Raw genomic sequence first — 16,177 nt, forward strand, 5'->3', positions numbered from 1 at the left:
CATTCAAGGTGAAGGACGTAATTATCAGAGCGTAGTTGTATATACTGGTTTGTACAACAGGCTGAGCAAGACTGGTTATGTGTTTAGTACACTGACGCGTTGTGCTCATTCAACAGGTACGTATATTCTTATGCCGGATTGGGTGTAGGTCTACATGTTTGTAGTAAATGTGCTTGTAAATTACAGAGTTTTACCTGAAGTTGTCATGACGACCAAGGGGCGTGGTGAACAACTGTTCCGTGTTTCAGGTGTGACGATGTCTGACGACAAATACGAGCTGCTGAAGAAGATCGGCGGGGGGTCATATGGAGTTGTGTACAAGGGCAGGAAACGGGACAACAAAGACAAGGTATTTGTCGAAACAATCCCTAGACTCAGTGGATAGTGAATGAGTGAGTTTAGTTTTACGCCGCTCTTAACTGTATTTGATTAATTCCCCGACGTGTCACCTTCATCAGGAATGACGCATGTGTGTTTGTACGTTGTTCTACGTCACTCTCAGCAATATTGCAGCTATGTTAGGTGGTGGGGTAGCCTAGTGGTTACGGCGTTTGCTCGTCACGCCGAAGACACGGGTTCGATTCCCCACATTGGTGCAATGTGTGAAGCCCATTTCTGGTGTTCCCCGCCGTGATGTTGCTGGAACATTGCTAAAAGCGGCGTAAAACTAAATTCACTCACTCAAGCTATGTGACGAAGGTCTGTAAATTATAGAGTCTGGACGAGAGAACCTAGTGATTGATATCATGAGCATCGATCCGCATGTTAAGCCCTCGGGTTCAGTTTTGGCACGAAATCTAAAGGATTGAAATCTGCAACGCGACTTCCGGTATCTTAGACGACTGTCGATCATGTTCCCATAAATGACTCGGAGGCATCAGAGGTCAAGGACGACGTAGTTTTTTTCCATAACGTCGATAAAGCTGGAATTAACAAAATGTGGTATAAATATTATTTTCCTTTTCGTGACGAACCAAGCTGTATCATTGGTGAGTTGCCGTTGTCGGGATATCATGACGTCACGGTCGACGTCAAATTGCCATTTCAGGGTAACAAAACTGAGAGTGACATGGCTATTACGAGACAGGTCTTATTGCCACAAATATTTCACCTAGACAGGTTGTATATATCGTATCGTTGTACAATAATGGAATGGGAGGCGGATTCAAATGGGTGAGTGAGTGAGTTTACTTTTACGCCACACTCAGCAATAGTCCAGCTATATGGCCTCTGTCTGTAAATAGTTGAGTCTGGACCAGGCAATCCAGTCACCAACAGCATGAGCATCGATCTACGCAAATGGGATACGATGACACGTGTCAACCAAGTCAGCGAGCCTGACCACCCGATCCCGTTAGTCGCCTCTTATGACAAGCATGGGTTACTGATTCTAACCCGGATCTTCACGGGTCGGGGTCAAATGGGATTTCAATGGGGTGTATGGTCGCATTCCAGGTTATTGCACTTAATGGCAACGTGCATGCTTGTTCACGTCCTCGTGGTTATAGTCCGTTTGGCTCAAAAGCGGACCGATGAATTGCAATCTAACTCGAAAACTAATAAACATAAAATACTCAATGAAACACTGATCATAATCAAAACCTCAGACCAACTCTGTGAGGTTTTTGCAGACTTTATGCCCTAAAAATAAAAAAGTTGTTTAACAAACTATCATTAAAATCACAATTCACGAGGGACGAGTGCAGAGAAAGGGACAGCCAGGTGTGCGAGAAAGGATGGAGACGGCACAGCACAGGTTAATGAATCAATAACGTTGTCGGCACTTGTGTACGTGCTTCTCTAACACCTGGCTGTCCCTTTGTCTGCACTCCTCCCTCGCAAAAAATGGTGAACTGTGTCAAAATTTTAATGATAGTTTGCTAAAAAACCTTTTAAATTTTAGAACATAAATTCTGCAAGCAAATCACAGAGTTGGTCTGATGTTTTGATTATGATCAGCGTTTCATTGAGTATTATATGTTTAGTAGTTTCGAGTTAGATTGCAATTCATCGGTCCGCGTTTAGGCCAAACGGACTATAGGCTTGAACCGGTTTTAATGTGCTGACTCACTGAAATATACCATGCTGAAGTTTGACATGGATACCCCCTGATACCATCTAAACGAGTGAGTGAGTTTAGTTTTATGCCACACTCAGCAATATTCCAGCTATATGTAAATACTCTCGAGTCTGGACCAGACAATCCAGTTATCAACATCATGAGCATCGATCTACACAACTGGGATACGATGACATGTGTCAACCAAGTCAGCGAGCCTGACCACCCGATCCCGTTAGTCGCCTCTTATGACAAGCATAGTTACTGATCAATTCTAACCCGGCTCTTCACGGGTGCCATCAAAACGAAGTTGAGGTATACCAGGTAACAAGAAGTACAACTTCGGGGGGTCGGGGAGCGAACCACAGACCTTCCGCACCCCGGCAAACATGCTTTCCACTAGACGACTCAGATTGGCTGGTAATGATACATTCGTTATGATAAAGAGGTGCAATGAGTTTACGAGCTGAAATAGACTAACGCTTAATCTCTGAATATATATAATTTTGATAGTAATAAATAATCCCATGTACACTGAAAAGGAGGCCCAGCGAGATGGGAGATTCAGAACCCGAGGGAATCTAGACTTGCTTCATTTAGGGCTGTAGCATTTCACGGCGGGCTGGGCAGTATGGAAAATAATGCGGTTCAGGGACTGAGAGACAGACTAGAGGTGAAAGTTCGTGTGTGTATTCGGGGCCATCTGCGTTGGTAAAATCGCTGTTGAAACATTGAACTCAAACTTCACTCATTATTTCAATTTTGTTCCGTATGTCGGGAGTGTCAGGGCCTAGATTTTCGAAGCTCTCTCAGCGCTAATTAAGATAGTCGTAAGTGTCATTCATTAACACTAAGTTACGACTGTCATAGCACTAAGAGAGCTTCGAAATCTGGAAAGGCCCAGGTTGATAACTGTTCCGTCTTTTCAGGTGTGCGCCCTCAAGTACATCCCCAAGAATGTTACAGAGAAACACATCAAGGATGCTCGGAACGAGATTCACATCCTCAAGCGACTGAGGCATCCCACATTGTACAGATGCTGGACAGCTTCGAGACAGACAAACATGTAGGTTCAGAACCAATGGGCTCCAATGACCCACCATCCTTAAAGGTCACATGCAACAAAAAAAACATAATTAAAACACAATTATCACTTTTTCATAACATATAATATACATTGCTGATTATGAAAAATCAAATAAACAAAATTATAAGCGTACAATCGCAAATCAAAAGTGCAATATTTTGTACTTTGGTATATTTCCCTCGAAACGAAGCACCCGGGATACCGAACCCAGTCAGAGCGGGTGGGTGTGCACTTTTAAAGTGTAACGAAGGCTTTTATTGGCTGGTTCATTTGCCGATACATTCAGGGCCATTTGTCTGTGTATAGAGATGTTGGATTTTGTAAATACAGGCTCATTTTTTGTGTATAACATTTTGCAATCAACAGACATCATAACATGTCATGTGTACAAGAATCACACCTGCCTGTCTGTGTCATTACACAATGTGACAGAGACACGAGTCATAAATCAATATTGTTTGTGGTGTATAGCCTGATAGGTGTTAAGTTCAAATTGCACGTGGTCAGTGATCGATGTTGTGTATTACATATTGTCACTAGCAGACAGGCAGGCAGACATATAGGTGTCAATAAAACAGACTTTGAGTTTTGTCTGTGACAGAGGCATATCTATATCAAAGTTAGACATTCTGACAATGCTAAATAATGACGTTGCTTTTAAGCATCGAACTGAGAAACTGACTCGGTAAGAAGAACGTGTGGTGAAATAGTCAAATGAAAATATATAAACAGTTAAATCGGTAATCTACTGTCATAACATAGTCTGTCTGAACGTTTTGTAAATAATACTCGTGAACAGTTTCAGTCTGAACGTTTTGTAAATAATACTCGTGGACTGTTTCAGTCTCAACGTTTTGTAAATAATACTCGTGGACTGTTTTAGTCTGAACGTTTTGTAAATAATACTCGTGAACTGTTTCAGTCTCAACGTTTTGTAAATAATACTCGTGGACTGTTTTAGTCTGAACGTTATTGTAAATAATACTCGTGAACTGTTTCAGTCGAAACGTTTTGTAAATAATGCTCGTGCACTGTTTCAGTCTCAACGTTTTGTAAATAATGTTCGTGAACTGTTTCAGTCTGAACGTTTTGTAAATAATACTCCTGCACTGTTTCAGTCTGAACGTTTTGTAAATAATACACGTGAACTGTTTCAGTCTGAACGTTTTGTAAATAATGCTCGTGCACTGTTTCAGTCTGACCGTTTTGTAAATAAAACTCGTGCACTGTTTCAGTCTCAACGTTTTGTAAATAATGTTCGTGAACTGTTTCAGTCTGAACGTTTTGTAAATAATGCTCGTGCACTGTTTCAGTCTCAACGTTTTGTAAATAATACTCGTGAACTGTTTCAGTCTGAACGTTTTGTAAATAATGCTCGTGCACTGTTTCAGTCTGACCGTTTTGTAAATAAAACTCGTGCACTGTTTCAGTCTCAACGTTTTGTAAATAATACTCGTGAACTGTTTCAGTCTGAACGTTTTGTAAATAATGCTCGTGCACTGTTTCAGTCTGACCGTTTTGTAAATAAAACTCGTGCACTGTTTCAGTCTCAACGTTTTGTACATAATGCTCGTGCACTGTTTCAGTCTCAACGTTTTGTAAATAATGCTCGTGGACTGTTTCAGTCTGAACGTTTTGTAAATAATACTCGTGCACTGTTTCAGTCTCAACGTTTTGTAAATAATACTCGTGAACTGTTTCAGTCTGAACGTTTTGTAAATAATGCTCGTTAACTGTTTCAGTCTGAACGTTGTTTGTATAATAGTACTCGTGAACTGTTTAAGTCTTAAGTGTCTGCTATTTTACTCGAGAGATAACACTGAACCTGCTTTAATGGTAGTAAACTGTTTCACTCTAAACATTATCGTATGATAATACTAGTAAACTGTTTCATTCTAAACATTATCGTATGATAATACTCGTAAACTGTTTCACTCTAAACATTACCGTATGATAATACTAGTAAACTGTTTCATTCTAAACATTATCGTATGATAATACTCGTAAACTGTTTCATTCTAAACATTACCGTATGATAATACTAGTAAACTGTTTCATTCGCAACATTATCGTATGATAATACCACTAAACTGTTTCATTCTAAACATTACCGTATGATAATACTCGAAAACTGTTTCGGTCATAACCTTCAAGTATTATAATACTCCTGAATTGTTTCCGTCTTGACACTCGTGCATTAAATACCTAGTAACTCTATAGTATAAACAGTTTGGTATAATAGAAGTTCGCTCGTCACGCCGAAGACCCGGGTTCGATTCCCGACATGGGTACAATTTGTGAAGCCCATTTCTGGTGTCCCCCGCTGTGATAAATCTGGAATATTGCTAAAAAAAGGCGTAAAACCATACTCAGTCAGTCAGTCAGTATAATAGAAACACTGAACTGTGTCAGTCTTAACTGCCTTGTATAGCAATAACCCAGAACTCTTTCGATCTTACTTTTCCTGTATAACACTTTGTCTTTTAGCTTAGACTTTGACCTTCTTTCCTACTCGTGATCTGTTCCGGCCTTAACATTTTCTTGTTAATTCTCCGGAGCTGTTTCAGGCTAAGCCTTCATGGACTGTTTTACATGCTTGTACCCGTGAAATGTTTCAGTCAGAAAGAGTTTGTCAAGAGCTTCAGTCTCGACTGTCATGTGTATATGTATCTAACCATTCTTGCATGTATGTTTGCAGATCGTGCTTGTGTTCGAGTACGCTGTCAAGGAATTGTTCAAGGCTATGAGGTCAGAGCCCAAGGGGAAGTTCAAGGAAGAAAAGGTACTGGTAGTTGCGTCTATTACGTCAAAGACATCAGTAATACACTGAAATACTGTCAAGGAAGAAAAGGTACTGGTAGTTGCGTCTATTACGTCAAAGACATCAGTAATACACTGAAACACTGTTGTAGCTGCATATATTACGTCAAAGACATCAGTAATAAGGTACTGGTAGTTGCGTCTATTACGTCAAAGACATCAGTAATACACTGAAACACTGTCAAGGAAGACAAGGTACTGGTAGTTGCGTCTATTACGTCAAAGACATCAGTAATACACTGAAACACTGTCAAGGAAGACAAGGTACTGGTAGTTGCGTCTATTACGTCAAAGACATCAGTAATACACTGAAACACTGTCAAGGAAGACAAGATACTGGCAGTTGCGTCTATTACGTCAAAGACATTAGCAATACACTGAAATATTGTTAAGGCAGTGTATGAAATAAGCCAAAAACCCAGCCAGACATCTGGTCTGGAAACTTCAAAACCTTACCAGCCCAGAAGAGATTTAACCAGTCCTTCTTAAACACTAAATAGACAGTGCCAGTGGACACGTTATCTGAATTTTTTTTTCACCTGTCCGACGGGCTGGCTAGCTTTAATAATAGACCGTCTGGCAGACATCTAACCTGTCTCGGGCGGTCGGACGAGCATTATTTCATACACTGGTTAAGGTGAAGATAATATTCCACTATAATACTGACTCATTGAGGAAGAGATAACTGGCCTTTAGTTAACGAGGTATAACCATTAGACCGACATAAATATATTATCAAATATATACCACAAACTTTGATTGATCGAGTATTCGACGAAAAGGGGGCTCTGACAATTGAAAAGACATGCATGAAACCATACGGTATATTTGCTAATGGGACGCCTGTTATTACAATTTTCGGCTTAACAAAATGTAATGAATAGACGTTTTAACAGTAGGTTTCAAGCTCTGACTTCAGGCGACAGAACAGTTAGGTATCGCCTACAAATGATATCCCCTTTGACCCACCCCCTCTGTGGTACCAAGACCGTCTCCGTGGTGTAGTGGTTAGAGCGTCCGCCCGGAGAGCGGAAGGTCGCGGGTTCGATCCCCGACCGCGTCATACCAAAAGACGTTAAAAAATGGTACTTGTTGGTCCCTGCCTGGCGCTCGGCATTAATGGGTACAACAAGCACTGGTCGGCTCGGAGTCAGTATAATGTGTCTGAGTGGGGTATTCGTGCTTCACTGCGGCATGGTATCTCAGTGAGCTAGCACTATAAAACCAGCTTCAGTCTGGGCTAGTACAAGCAGCCGCACATACACATACACACGCATGCACGTCGTCATATGAGCGAATTATTCTCCAGCACGACGTTAAACCCAATTTTACCTCACCTCACCTCTGTGGTATCATGGATGAGCGTATGTTCGCAGAGTGGCTGTCCTTCGATCTCTGATCATGTTGTACTTAAAACTATTAAAATATGCCCTGCGCTCGGCATTAAAGCGGTAAATCAACTACCAGTCGGTTCAGAATTAGTGTACTGTGTGAGTGAGGTGTTCATGTTAAGCTGAGTGGGCTAGAAACATGAGACCGACATTAGACCGGACTCGTCCATACAGACACACACATATACTAGAGAACACATTGCTACATAACGGAGATAATCCTGAATACGGCGTGCCAGAGACGAATTTCATGTATAGCGATGTTTAATACGGCAGAGACCCGTGAAGATCCGGGTTAGATTTAGTTTTCTGTGACCCGTGACCCGTGACTCGTAAGAGGCGACTAACGGGATCGGGTGGTCAGATTCTCTTTATCAGTCGACACATGTATCACAATTACGAAGATCAATGATCATGATGTTGGTCACTGGTATGTCTGGTCCAAATTGAATCATTTACAGACCAGGGCCCCGTTCCACAAAGCGATCGTAGTGCTAAGGTGATCGTAAATCCCATACTTTAACACAGACTTACGACAGTCGTCGTGCTAAGGTGATCGTAACTCCAATATTGTAACATAGACTTACGACAGTCGTAGTGCTAAGGTGACCGTAACTCCCATATTGTAACACAGACTTACGACAGTCGTAGTGCTAAGGTGACCGTAACTCCCATATTGTAACATAGACTTACGACAGTCGTAGTGCTAAGGTGACCGTAACTCCCATATTGTAACACAGACTTACGACAGTCGTAGTGCTAAGGTGACCGTAACTCCCATATTGTAACATAGACTTACGACAGTCGTAGTGCTAAGGTGATCGTAACTCCCATACTTTAACATAGACTTACGACACTCGTAGTGCTAAGGTGATCGTAACTCCCATACTTTAACATAGACTTACGACAGTCGTAGTGCTAAGGTGATCGTAACTTCCATACTGTAACATAGACTTACGACAGTCGTAGTGCTAAGATGATCGTAACTCCGGATCGATCCCATCCTGTAACATAGACTTACGACAGTCGTAGTGCTAAGGTGATCGTAACTCCTATACTTTAACATAGACTTACGACAGTCATAGCGCTTCGGTCGCTTGGAGGAACGGGGCCCAGCGCCATATAGCTGGAATATTGGTGACTGCGGCGTCAAACAACAACCAAACAAGGCAACGTGATACGTCACCCTCCTCGTTGTTTCAGGTGCGCGAGATCTCGTGCCAGATCTGTTCTGGGTTGTACTACCTCCATTCCGAGAAGGTGCTCCACAGAGACCTCAAACCACAGAACATCCTCGTAACCCAGGGCAACATAATTAAGATTTGTGACTTTGGATTCGCGCGAATGATGGAAGAAAAATACTATGCCAGAACTATCCAGGTAAACTATTCGCACATCAATATGTTTTCTAAAATTACAGTTAATGATGTCCTGTTAAAGGGTCACAATATCCATCAAGAATCGATGCAAACATTTACAAACACGTTCACCATGAGTACTTGTGAACTTGTTTGAGTGGCATTTAGAAGTTGGTGTGAGCAACGAGGAGAGTTCTATGAATATACAACATTTGCTTGATAACGGTGTTAGTAGCTACACCGAAACGTCGCTCATATTATATTAATGAAGTTGTATATCCATAGAACTCTCCTCGTTGTGCTTGCCACAAAAGGCGACTATGCTTGTCGTAAGAGGCGACTAACGGGATCGGGTGGTCAGGCTCGCTGGCCTGGTTGACACATGTCATCGGTTCCCAATTGCGCAGATCGATGCTCATGCTGTTGATCACTGGATTGTCTGGTCCCGACTCGATTATTTGCAGACCACCGCCATATAGCTGGAATATTGTTGAGTGCGGCGTAAAACTAAACTCACTCACTCACTCACTCACTCACTCTCCTCGTTGAACTTGTGAACTGACTATGACAAAGTATGCGCATGTCAAACTCTACCGGAACCACTCTTCGATGGGTAGGTCACCATAAAGGAAGCTGCTTGTCAAGGGAACCATTCTTTAGAATATATTACTTTCATTAACAGGGGACGCTGATCTACATGGCACCGGAACTGTTTGGTCATGAGGCATTTGTCCACTATACAGAGAAAGTGGACATTTGGTAACTATGGCAACTGACCCTTACCCGCCTTAGCCGTGAGGATAGATTGCATAAACGAATATAAACGAGAGAAAGTGACATGGAATAAAATATAACTAGAAATAAAAAACAGCATGACACTTTTGAACAACGCTTCCGAAAACGGTGTATAATACACCTGTATATCAGATACAATTGTAAAAAAGTAAAATGATTGAAGATGCTATTTTTACAATTATGTCACCTGAAAAGGAAATCTTGAAAAAAAGACAAAATAACCATCAAACAAGGATTTCTCCCTAAATTTGTGGTTTATTTTCACCGACCTTTGAAAACTAAGTGACTAGCATTTAATGCCAGTTTGCAAATACCTAGTATCATCATTATTTGATCGTCAATTACAAACACACACACACAAACACACACACACACACACACATGATACAGAAAGAGTCGAAAAATGGACTAAGCTTTTAGAAGAAATTTCTTATGATTATGGAAATTCCTTTTTAATTTTTATATTATAGAATTTTAGTTACATTACATTGTTTCACCTTGATGTTAAAGGAATGCCCGAAGTGACCCATGGCCAGCTTTCACAAAGTGGCCTAAAGATGACCGTAACTTCCAATTCTTTGCTAAACAAGAACCAGGTGGAACACTTAACGTTTTGGTAAAATCTGGAAACCTGGTATAAAAGCTGAAACTGTGTCGACACTGTTCTTGGAGAAATGTCTGAAGTGGCCTGCCTGTTCCGTTTCAGGGCTCTTGGGTGCATTATATACGAACTATTTGTTGGTAAACGACTATTCGAAACAAAGAGCTTGAAAGCTCTGTGTAAGCTGCATCGTAATGTAGAGCTCCCGAAGAAGATGAGCAGCAAGCTGACGGACCTGCTTCAGAGGCTGCTGGTGTGTGACCAACACAGTCGACTCAACTGGCCCAATATTCTAAACCATCCGTGGTTCAAGACTGGCATACCTGGTAGGAATGGCATTTTTCTTGAACACGGATCTAGCTTGTTGTACCTTGCTTCGGTGGCTGTTATTTTTTTGCTCAGAAGATACGAGTATAGTGCTACCTTTATGGTCATGATTTCTTTAATGCATGCTCTGTCATCGTATCGCATGGCGACAATCACTGGATTGTCTGGTCCAAACTCGGTTTGTTTGCAAACAACATCGTACAACTGTAGTACTGTTCAAACAAATATATACTCATTACATGCTCACAGTTGTACAATCGGGTCTGATTTTAGCAGAGATAACTTATGGATGAAAAAAGTGTTTTATCTCTAAATTCCATTAAAAAATCACGATGTCATTGAGAAAGTGGTACAAATTCTAGTACCTTTAAAGGTTTGGGTCCTATATATTACGTATTTGGTTACTTTATCTGTCGCTTAGTTCAACGAATATTTGTGCTTTGCCGGCGATGGCTGGGTTCCCTGTTTTTTTCGCACCTATGAAATTCTACGTATGTCGCTATTGGAAAATCGAATCACCATATACATGTATGGTACTTAGCAAGGAAGATAGCTGCATGTATGATAATACTTATGAAGTTAAACTAACCGATAAGGACTGTAGCTTACTTTATGACAATTCTTTGCAAAGTGTGCTTATCAAGAAATGTTCATTTGCTAGCGGTTAACATGGAGTTTTGATCACGTGGGTGCAATCCCGATAAGGATGGGCAATTATAGTCCGTTTGGCTCAAAAGCGGACCGATGAATTGCAATCTAACTCGAAAACTATACAGAGAAGCTTCGGTTACTCGTTAGAGAAGCACGTACCGACAACGTTATTGATTCACTAACCTGTGCTCATTAACCTGTGCTGTGCCGTCTCCATCCTTTCTCGCACACCTGGCTGTCCCTTTCTTTGCACTCCTCCCTCGTAACAAATAGTGACCTCTGTCAATATTTTAATGATAGTTTGTTAAACAACTTTTTTATTTTTAGGACATAAATTCTGCAAAAAACTCACAGAGTTGGTCTGATGTTTGATTATGCGTTTCATTGAGTATTGTATGTTTATTAGTTTTCGAGTTAGATTGTAATTCATCGGTCCGCTTTTGAGCCAAACGGACTATAGTGACTGCGAACGGTTTCATACAACAATAGAGCATCGACTTTGGCTGATAGCGTTGTGGGTGCATTACCAACATCAACTGAAAGGTGTAACAACCTTCAGATGTGGTGTAAAAGGTGCTGCTGACCTTATCTAATTGCAGATTACGGAAAGGGGTGAGTGTTGACGATTGATATTATATCGAGAATCGGCGATACCAGCTAACCCACGTTCATAATGCTGCGTTGAAGCAAACAAATCAAGTTGGACATTTTCTTTAAATGACGCTGTTACCAGATATCACAGTTGAAATGATTGACGATGAGGAAAGGAAACTATTCCAAACAAAGTGAAAACGTTTCTACCGTGAATTGCAATATGCCAAAACCATCATATCGCACATTGCGTCCTTCAACAAACGTGTGGAACTCTGATGGAACTGTGTGACAGTTAAAACATTTTTTCTTTTACAAAATATGAATAAAATAATAATACAAAATGACAATAATAATGATAACCAACAAAAAAATGTATGTATGTATAATGTAATTTTATGTATATGCATCTCATTGTACTCTCCGTTCGTGAGGTGAGGTGACATTGGGTTTAACGTCGTGCTTGAGAATATTTCGCTCATATGACGACGTGCATGCGTGTGTATGTGTATGTGCGGCTGCATGTACTAGCCCAGACTTAAGGTGGTTTTATAGTGCTAGCTCACTGAGATACCATACCGCAGTGAAGCATGAATACCCCACTCAGACACATTATACTGACTCCGAGCCGACCAGTCCGTGTTGTACCCATTAATGCCGAGCGCCAGGCAGGGACCAACAAGTACCATATTTTAACGTCTTTTGGTATGACGCGGTCGGGGATCAAACCCGCGACCTTCCGCTCTCCGGGCGGACGCTCTAACCACTACACCACGGAGGCGGTCACTCTCCTTTGGAGGAATAAAAGCTTAAATATGTGAACACTACAGTGATGGTAAGATCTATTCTTTAACTTTGTGTTTTGTATTCCTCAGTATCAGAGGCAGACTTGGCCAGGGAAAGTCCATACACTAAACCGGAAATAGGCGCGAAGAAACGTCAGGAACATCATCAGAAGGTGGGTTTATTTTTTAGTGCTGCGCTCGGCAATATTCCATCCCAATGACAGCCTGGAAATAACGGAGTCAGGGCCAGACAATGCACGGCTTGGACAGGCATCACCTGCCATATAATTGAACTTCACAATATTTACCATATTTGAGGTGTTTCTCTGCAGACTGCATGTTTTCACAGGAAGTTACACGTTCCTTAAACAGTTCGTGTCTTTTGGCTCGTGCATGTTTAATATACAGTGAAAGAGTTAATGTGAGATTCGTTCTTAGTCGTTAAGATACATACGAGAGCTTTCATCGATGGCATCCCAATCAAATAATCTTTAATATATATCATTCGAAGGACACTATGAAATGGACAGACGAACACAAAGTAAATTTCATGTTTTTTATTTCTGTATCGCATAACTGACAGATTCGTTTTGAGTTTTCAATAGAAAGTTTCATTTCATCACATGCAAAAAGGTCTAAAAAACAAAGCCGATGTTTAATAAAATGTTACCTCAAATTTTCCGGCGTGAGTATTGATAAATAAATTTCTGGTTGGAGTAAGGTCTTGAAGGTATCTCTAAGAAAGCAATCTTGAACCATCTCCTAAAGTGGAATGTCGATGTCATTCCTGGTAAAACATATTTACAGACCGAGTTCTAAATTCCTTAAGAAACATGCCTACACTTCCAACTGACTAACATAACCATCTACAAAACCAAAATCATTGGAAACTATAAGATTCATTATATACAATGCCCATGTAATTTTCCCACGTTATCTACATGTCAAAGCATGTTTTAATCTATTTTGGGAGACGTTGCTCGTGCACATGAAGAATTTTTGAACCAGTATTTTAAACATGTAATTTGAAAATTAATATATAATCATAAATCATACAATTTGGTGTAGGGAGTTTTTACAAGTTTAATAAATACGGCATGTTCGACCAGCGACCCTTTTCTATGGGCAGTTTGTGATTACTTGTTCTAAAATATACTACAGGTTAATAAATGTTATCTTTGAGTAATAAATACTTTTCAAAACATGGTGAATCTTTAATAATGGAATAGTAGAAAAATTTCAGAGAATCAATTCCGGATAACACAGTTTACATTTTAACACCTCCCGACTAGTTAATCCGTTACAAAATAACACAGTACATCAAAGGCACACCGTCTGTCCACGTCCTGCGAATGCAAAATTTCAGGTTGTCCACGTCCTAGAATGAAATCCACCCCCCATCCAAAAAGCACACCAACAAAAAGTCCCAACCCATTAAATCAAGTTTGTCAAACTCGACATCCTGTCCACCAAGAATCAGGACTTCACAAAAGGAAAACGTTTGGAAGCCAGCGAAATCCGCCGCCACAAACCATTGATGTACAGGGATGAACAGAGATCAAGGTTACAATAGGCCTATGAAGTAGGCAATCTATAGACTCTATCAAAGCACCATGTCAGCTTGTTTTCACTACTACCACACCCCCACCCCCACCCCCACTGTTCATCGCCTGTTCTTTCCGTTGTTCTTAGTCCCCAACTGGCCTCTTCCAATTATGTGCAAATTGTTATTCATTTGCATGCTGTTGTTAATGTTAATCTGCTGTTTGTCATAACATACCAGGTTAATCTGCTGTTTGTCATAACATACCATGTTAATCTGCTATTTGTTATAACATACCAGGTTAATCTGCTCTTTGTCATAACATACCATGTTAATCTGCTATTTGTCATAACATACCAGGTTAATCTGCTGTTTGTCATAACATACCATGTTAATCTGCTATTTGTCATAACATACCATGTTAATCTACTGTTTGTCATAACATACCATGTTAATCTGCTGTTTGTCATAACATACCAGGTTAATCTGCTGTTTGTCATAACATACCATGTTAATCTGCTATTTGTCATAACATACCATGTTAATCTACTGTTTGTCATAACATACCATGTTAATCTGCTGTTTGTCATAACATACTATGTATATAAAGCTCTCATTTGGTTGTAGTCACTTTAAGCTTGATAACGTGTACGAATCCACACCGAAACGTTGTCAATGCAATAAGCAAGGTCTTGTCATCCATAAATTTGTATACCTCATTAACGTTTGATCAACATCATGATGCAGGTACGAATTGTCCGACACTCCAGAAGTATGCGTCGAAGGAGACCAGATGCTGGTAGAGTGAAAGGGCTTCAAGTTGAATCTCGACCTGATAATCTGGATGCAAAGGAACGCGAAGCGGCATCTGGAGCCGATAATCTTCACAAGAACGAGGATGCCTCAAGAACTGACAATCTTGATGTAAAGAACACCCAAACTGCATCGAGAACGGAACATGTTACCAGTAGTGCCGTTTTTCCCCGAGTACCAGACAGATGGGTGGCATCTGGCACAGATGTCGTTGACGCAGCTGAGGACGATGTCGATGTCGATGGTGTGGACGGGTTTGGGGAGGACGATGACTTTGTGATATTGGAGGAAGCAATGGCAGAGGTAGATATTGATGACGATGTAGACGTTGTTGTGATCATTGGACTTGAGGATGAGGATGAGGAGGGACACTTTGGTCACGAGAATGAAGATGAAGAAGATGACGAGGATGGCGATGAAGGTTCAGAGGACTGAGATGAAACCCATTTGGCAGCAATTTAGCATTTAGAATTCATATTGAATATGATGTCGAAAGTATGGCTATATAGACTGACGTACAACAGAAAGTAGCATCTCATAGGCATTTAGGAGTTGGACGAACATGAATACATGACACGTTTTGTGGATTTTATATTTTTACTTTTTTATCACGACGTTTCAGAGCTAATTCTTGCTCCTTAATCAGGCGAATGACGCCTAGTTCTTTGGAACTATTGTAAAAATACGAAACAACGTAGAATTGTTTTAAATAATACCCTAAAAAAACAAGGTTGTACTTTCTCTTGAATGTCAGTTGTATAATTTGTCAATTTCAATGTATGTCATTCCATTCATCAAGTGAATGCTCGCGGCGCAATATTATCATTACCAAGGTCTTTTGGATGTGTATGTACTCAAATGTCATTCTCATCTCCCTTAGGAGTATACATTTTTACATTGTATTATCGCCAAACATGCAGGTGTTAGAATACTGACTGAACATGTTACTCAAACTGAAGTTTTTAGTACAAACCAACAATCATACCCAGTCTTGTATCTTTTTTATGTATAGCAGTAAAAGATGTTACTCTTTGCTTCACTTATCGCGTTCCTTTATTTATTTATCACTATAGCAACAGTCCCGTAAAGAAGTTAGGGTATAGCTGAACCCTGCTTTGAATAGTATTTCAGCTGTCACGGTGATCCAGCTTGATGTGGAAAGAGACCGGAATAACGCAGGTCTAACAATTTTACAGCTATGACCAAACCACCGGAAACCATCTAAGGTATCATATGCCCCTCAGGCAAATCAGTTCTAGAGTGACAACAAGTCACAACATAAGCCGGCGTCCGATCAAGTTCCAAGCGTGCCCCTGCGTGGGTGAGTAAGTATGGTTTTACGCCGCTTTTAGCATG

The 16,177-nt window shown here is 40.6% G+C and overlaps 1 protein-coding gene across 1 annotated transcript; it reads left to right on the forward strand.

Annotated features, from left to right (window-relative positions):
- Positions 1 to 241: 241 nt before the first annotated feature.
- On the forward strand, positions 242 to 15,860 carry LOC124265314 (serine/threonine-protein kinase 36-like). The gene is made up of 8 exons (XM_046700106.1): positions 242 to 349; positions 2,989 to 3,125; positions 5,845 to 5,928; positions 8,561 to 8,737; positions 9,398 to 9,474; positions 10,217 to 10,437; positions 12,556 to 12,638; positions 14,756 to 15,860. The coding sequence occupies exons 2-8, from the start codon at positions 3,096 to 3,098 to the stop codon at positions 15,254 to 15,256; spliced, it is 1,173 nt and encodes a 390-aa protein (XP_046556062.1). The 5' UTR covers positions 242 to 349; positions 2,989 to 3,095; the 3' UTR covers positions 15,257 to 15,860.
- Positions 15,861 to 16,177: the final 317 nt, after the last annotated feature.

Source organism: Haliotis rubra, unplaced genomic scaffold (genome assembly GCF_003918875.1).
Source record: "Haliotis rubra isolate DU_JTF1 unplaced genomic scaffold, ASM391887v1 Scf970, whole genome shotgun sequence".
In the NCBI taxonomy this organism is placed as follows: domain Eukaryota; kingdom Metazoa; phylum Mollusca; class Gastropoda; order Lepetellida; family Haliotidae; genus Haliotis; species Haliotis rubra.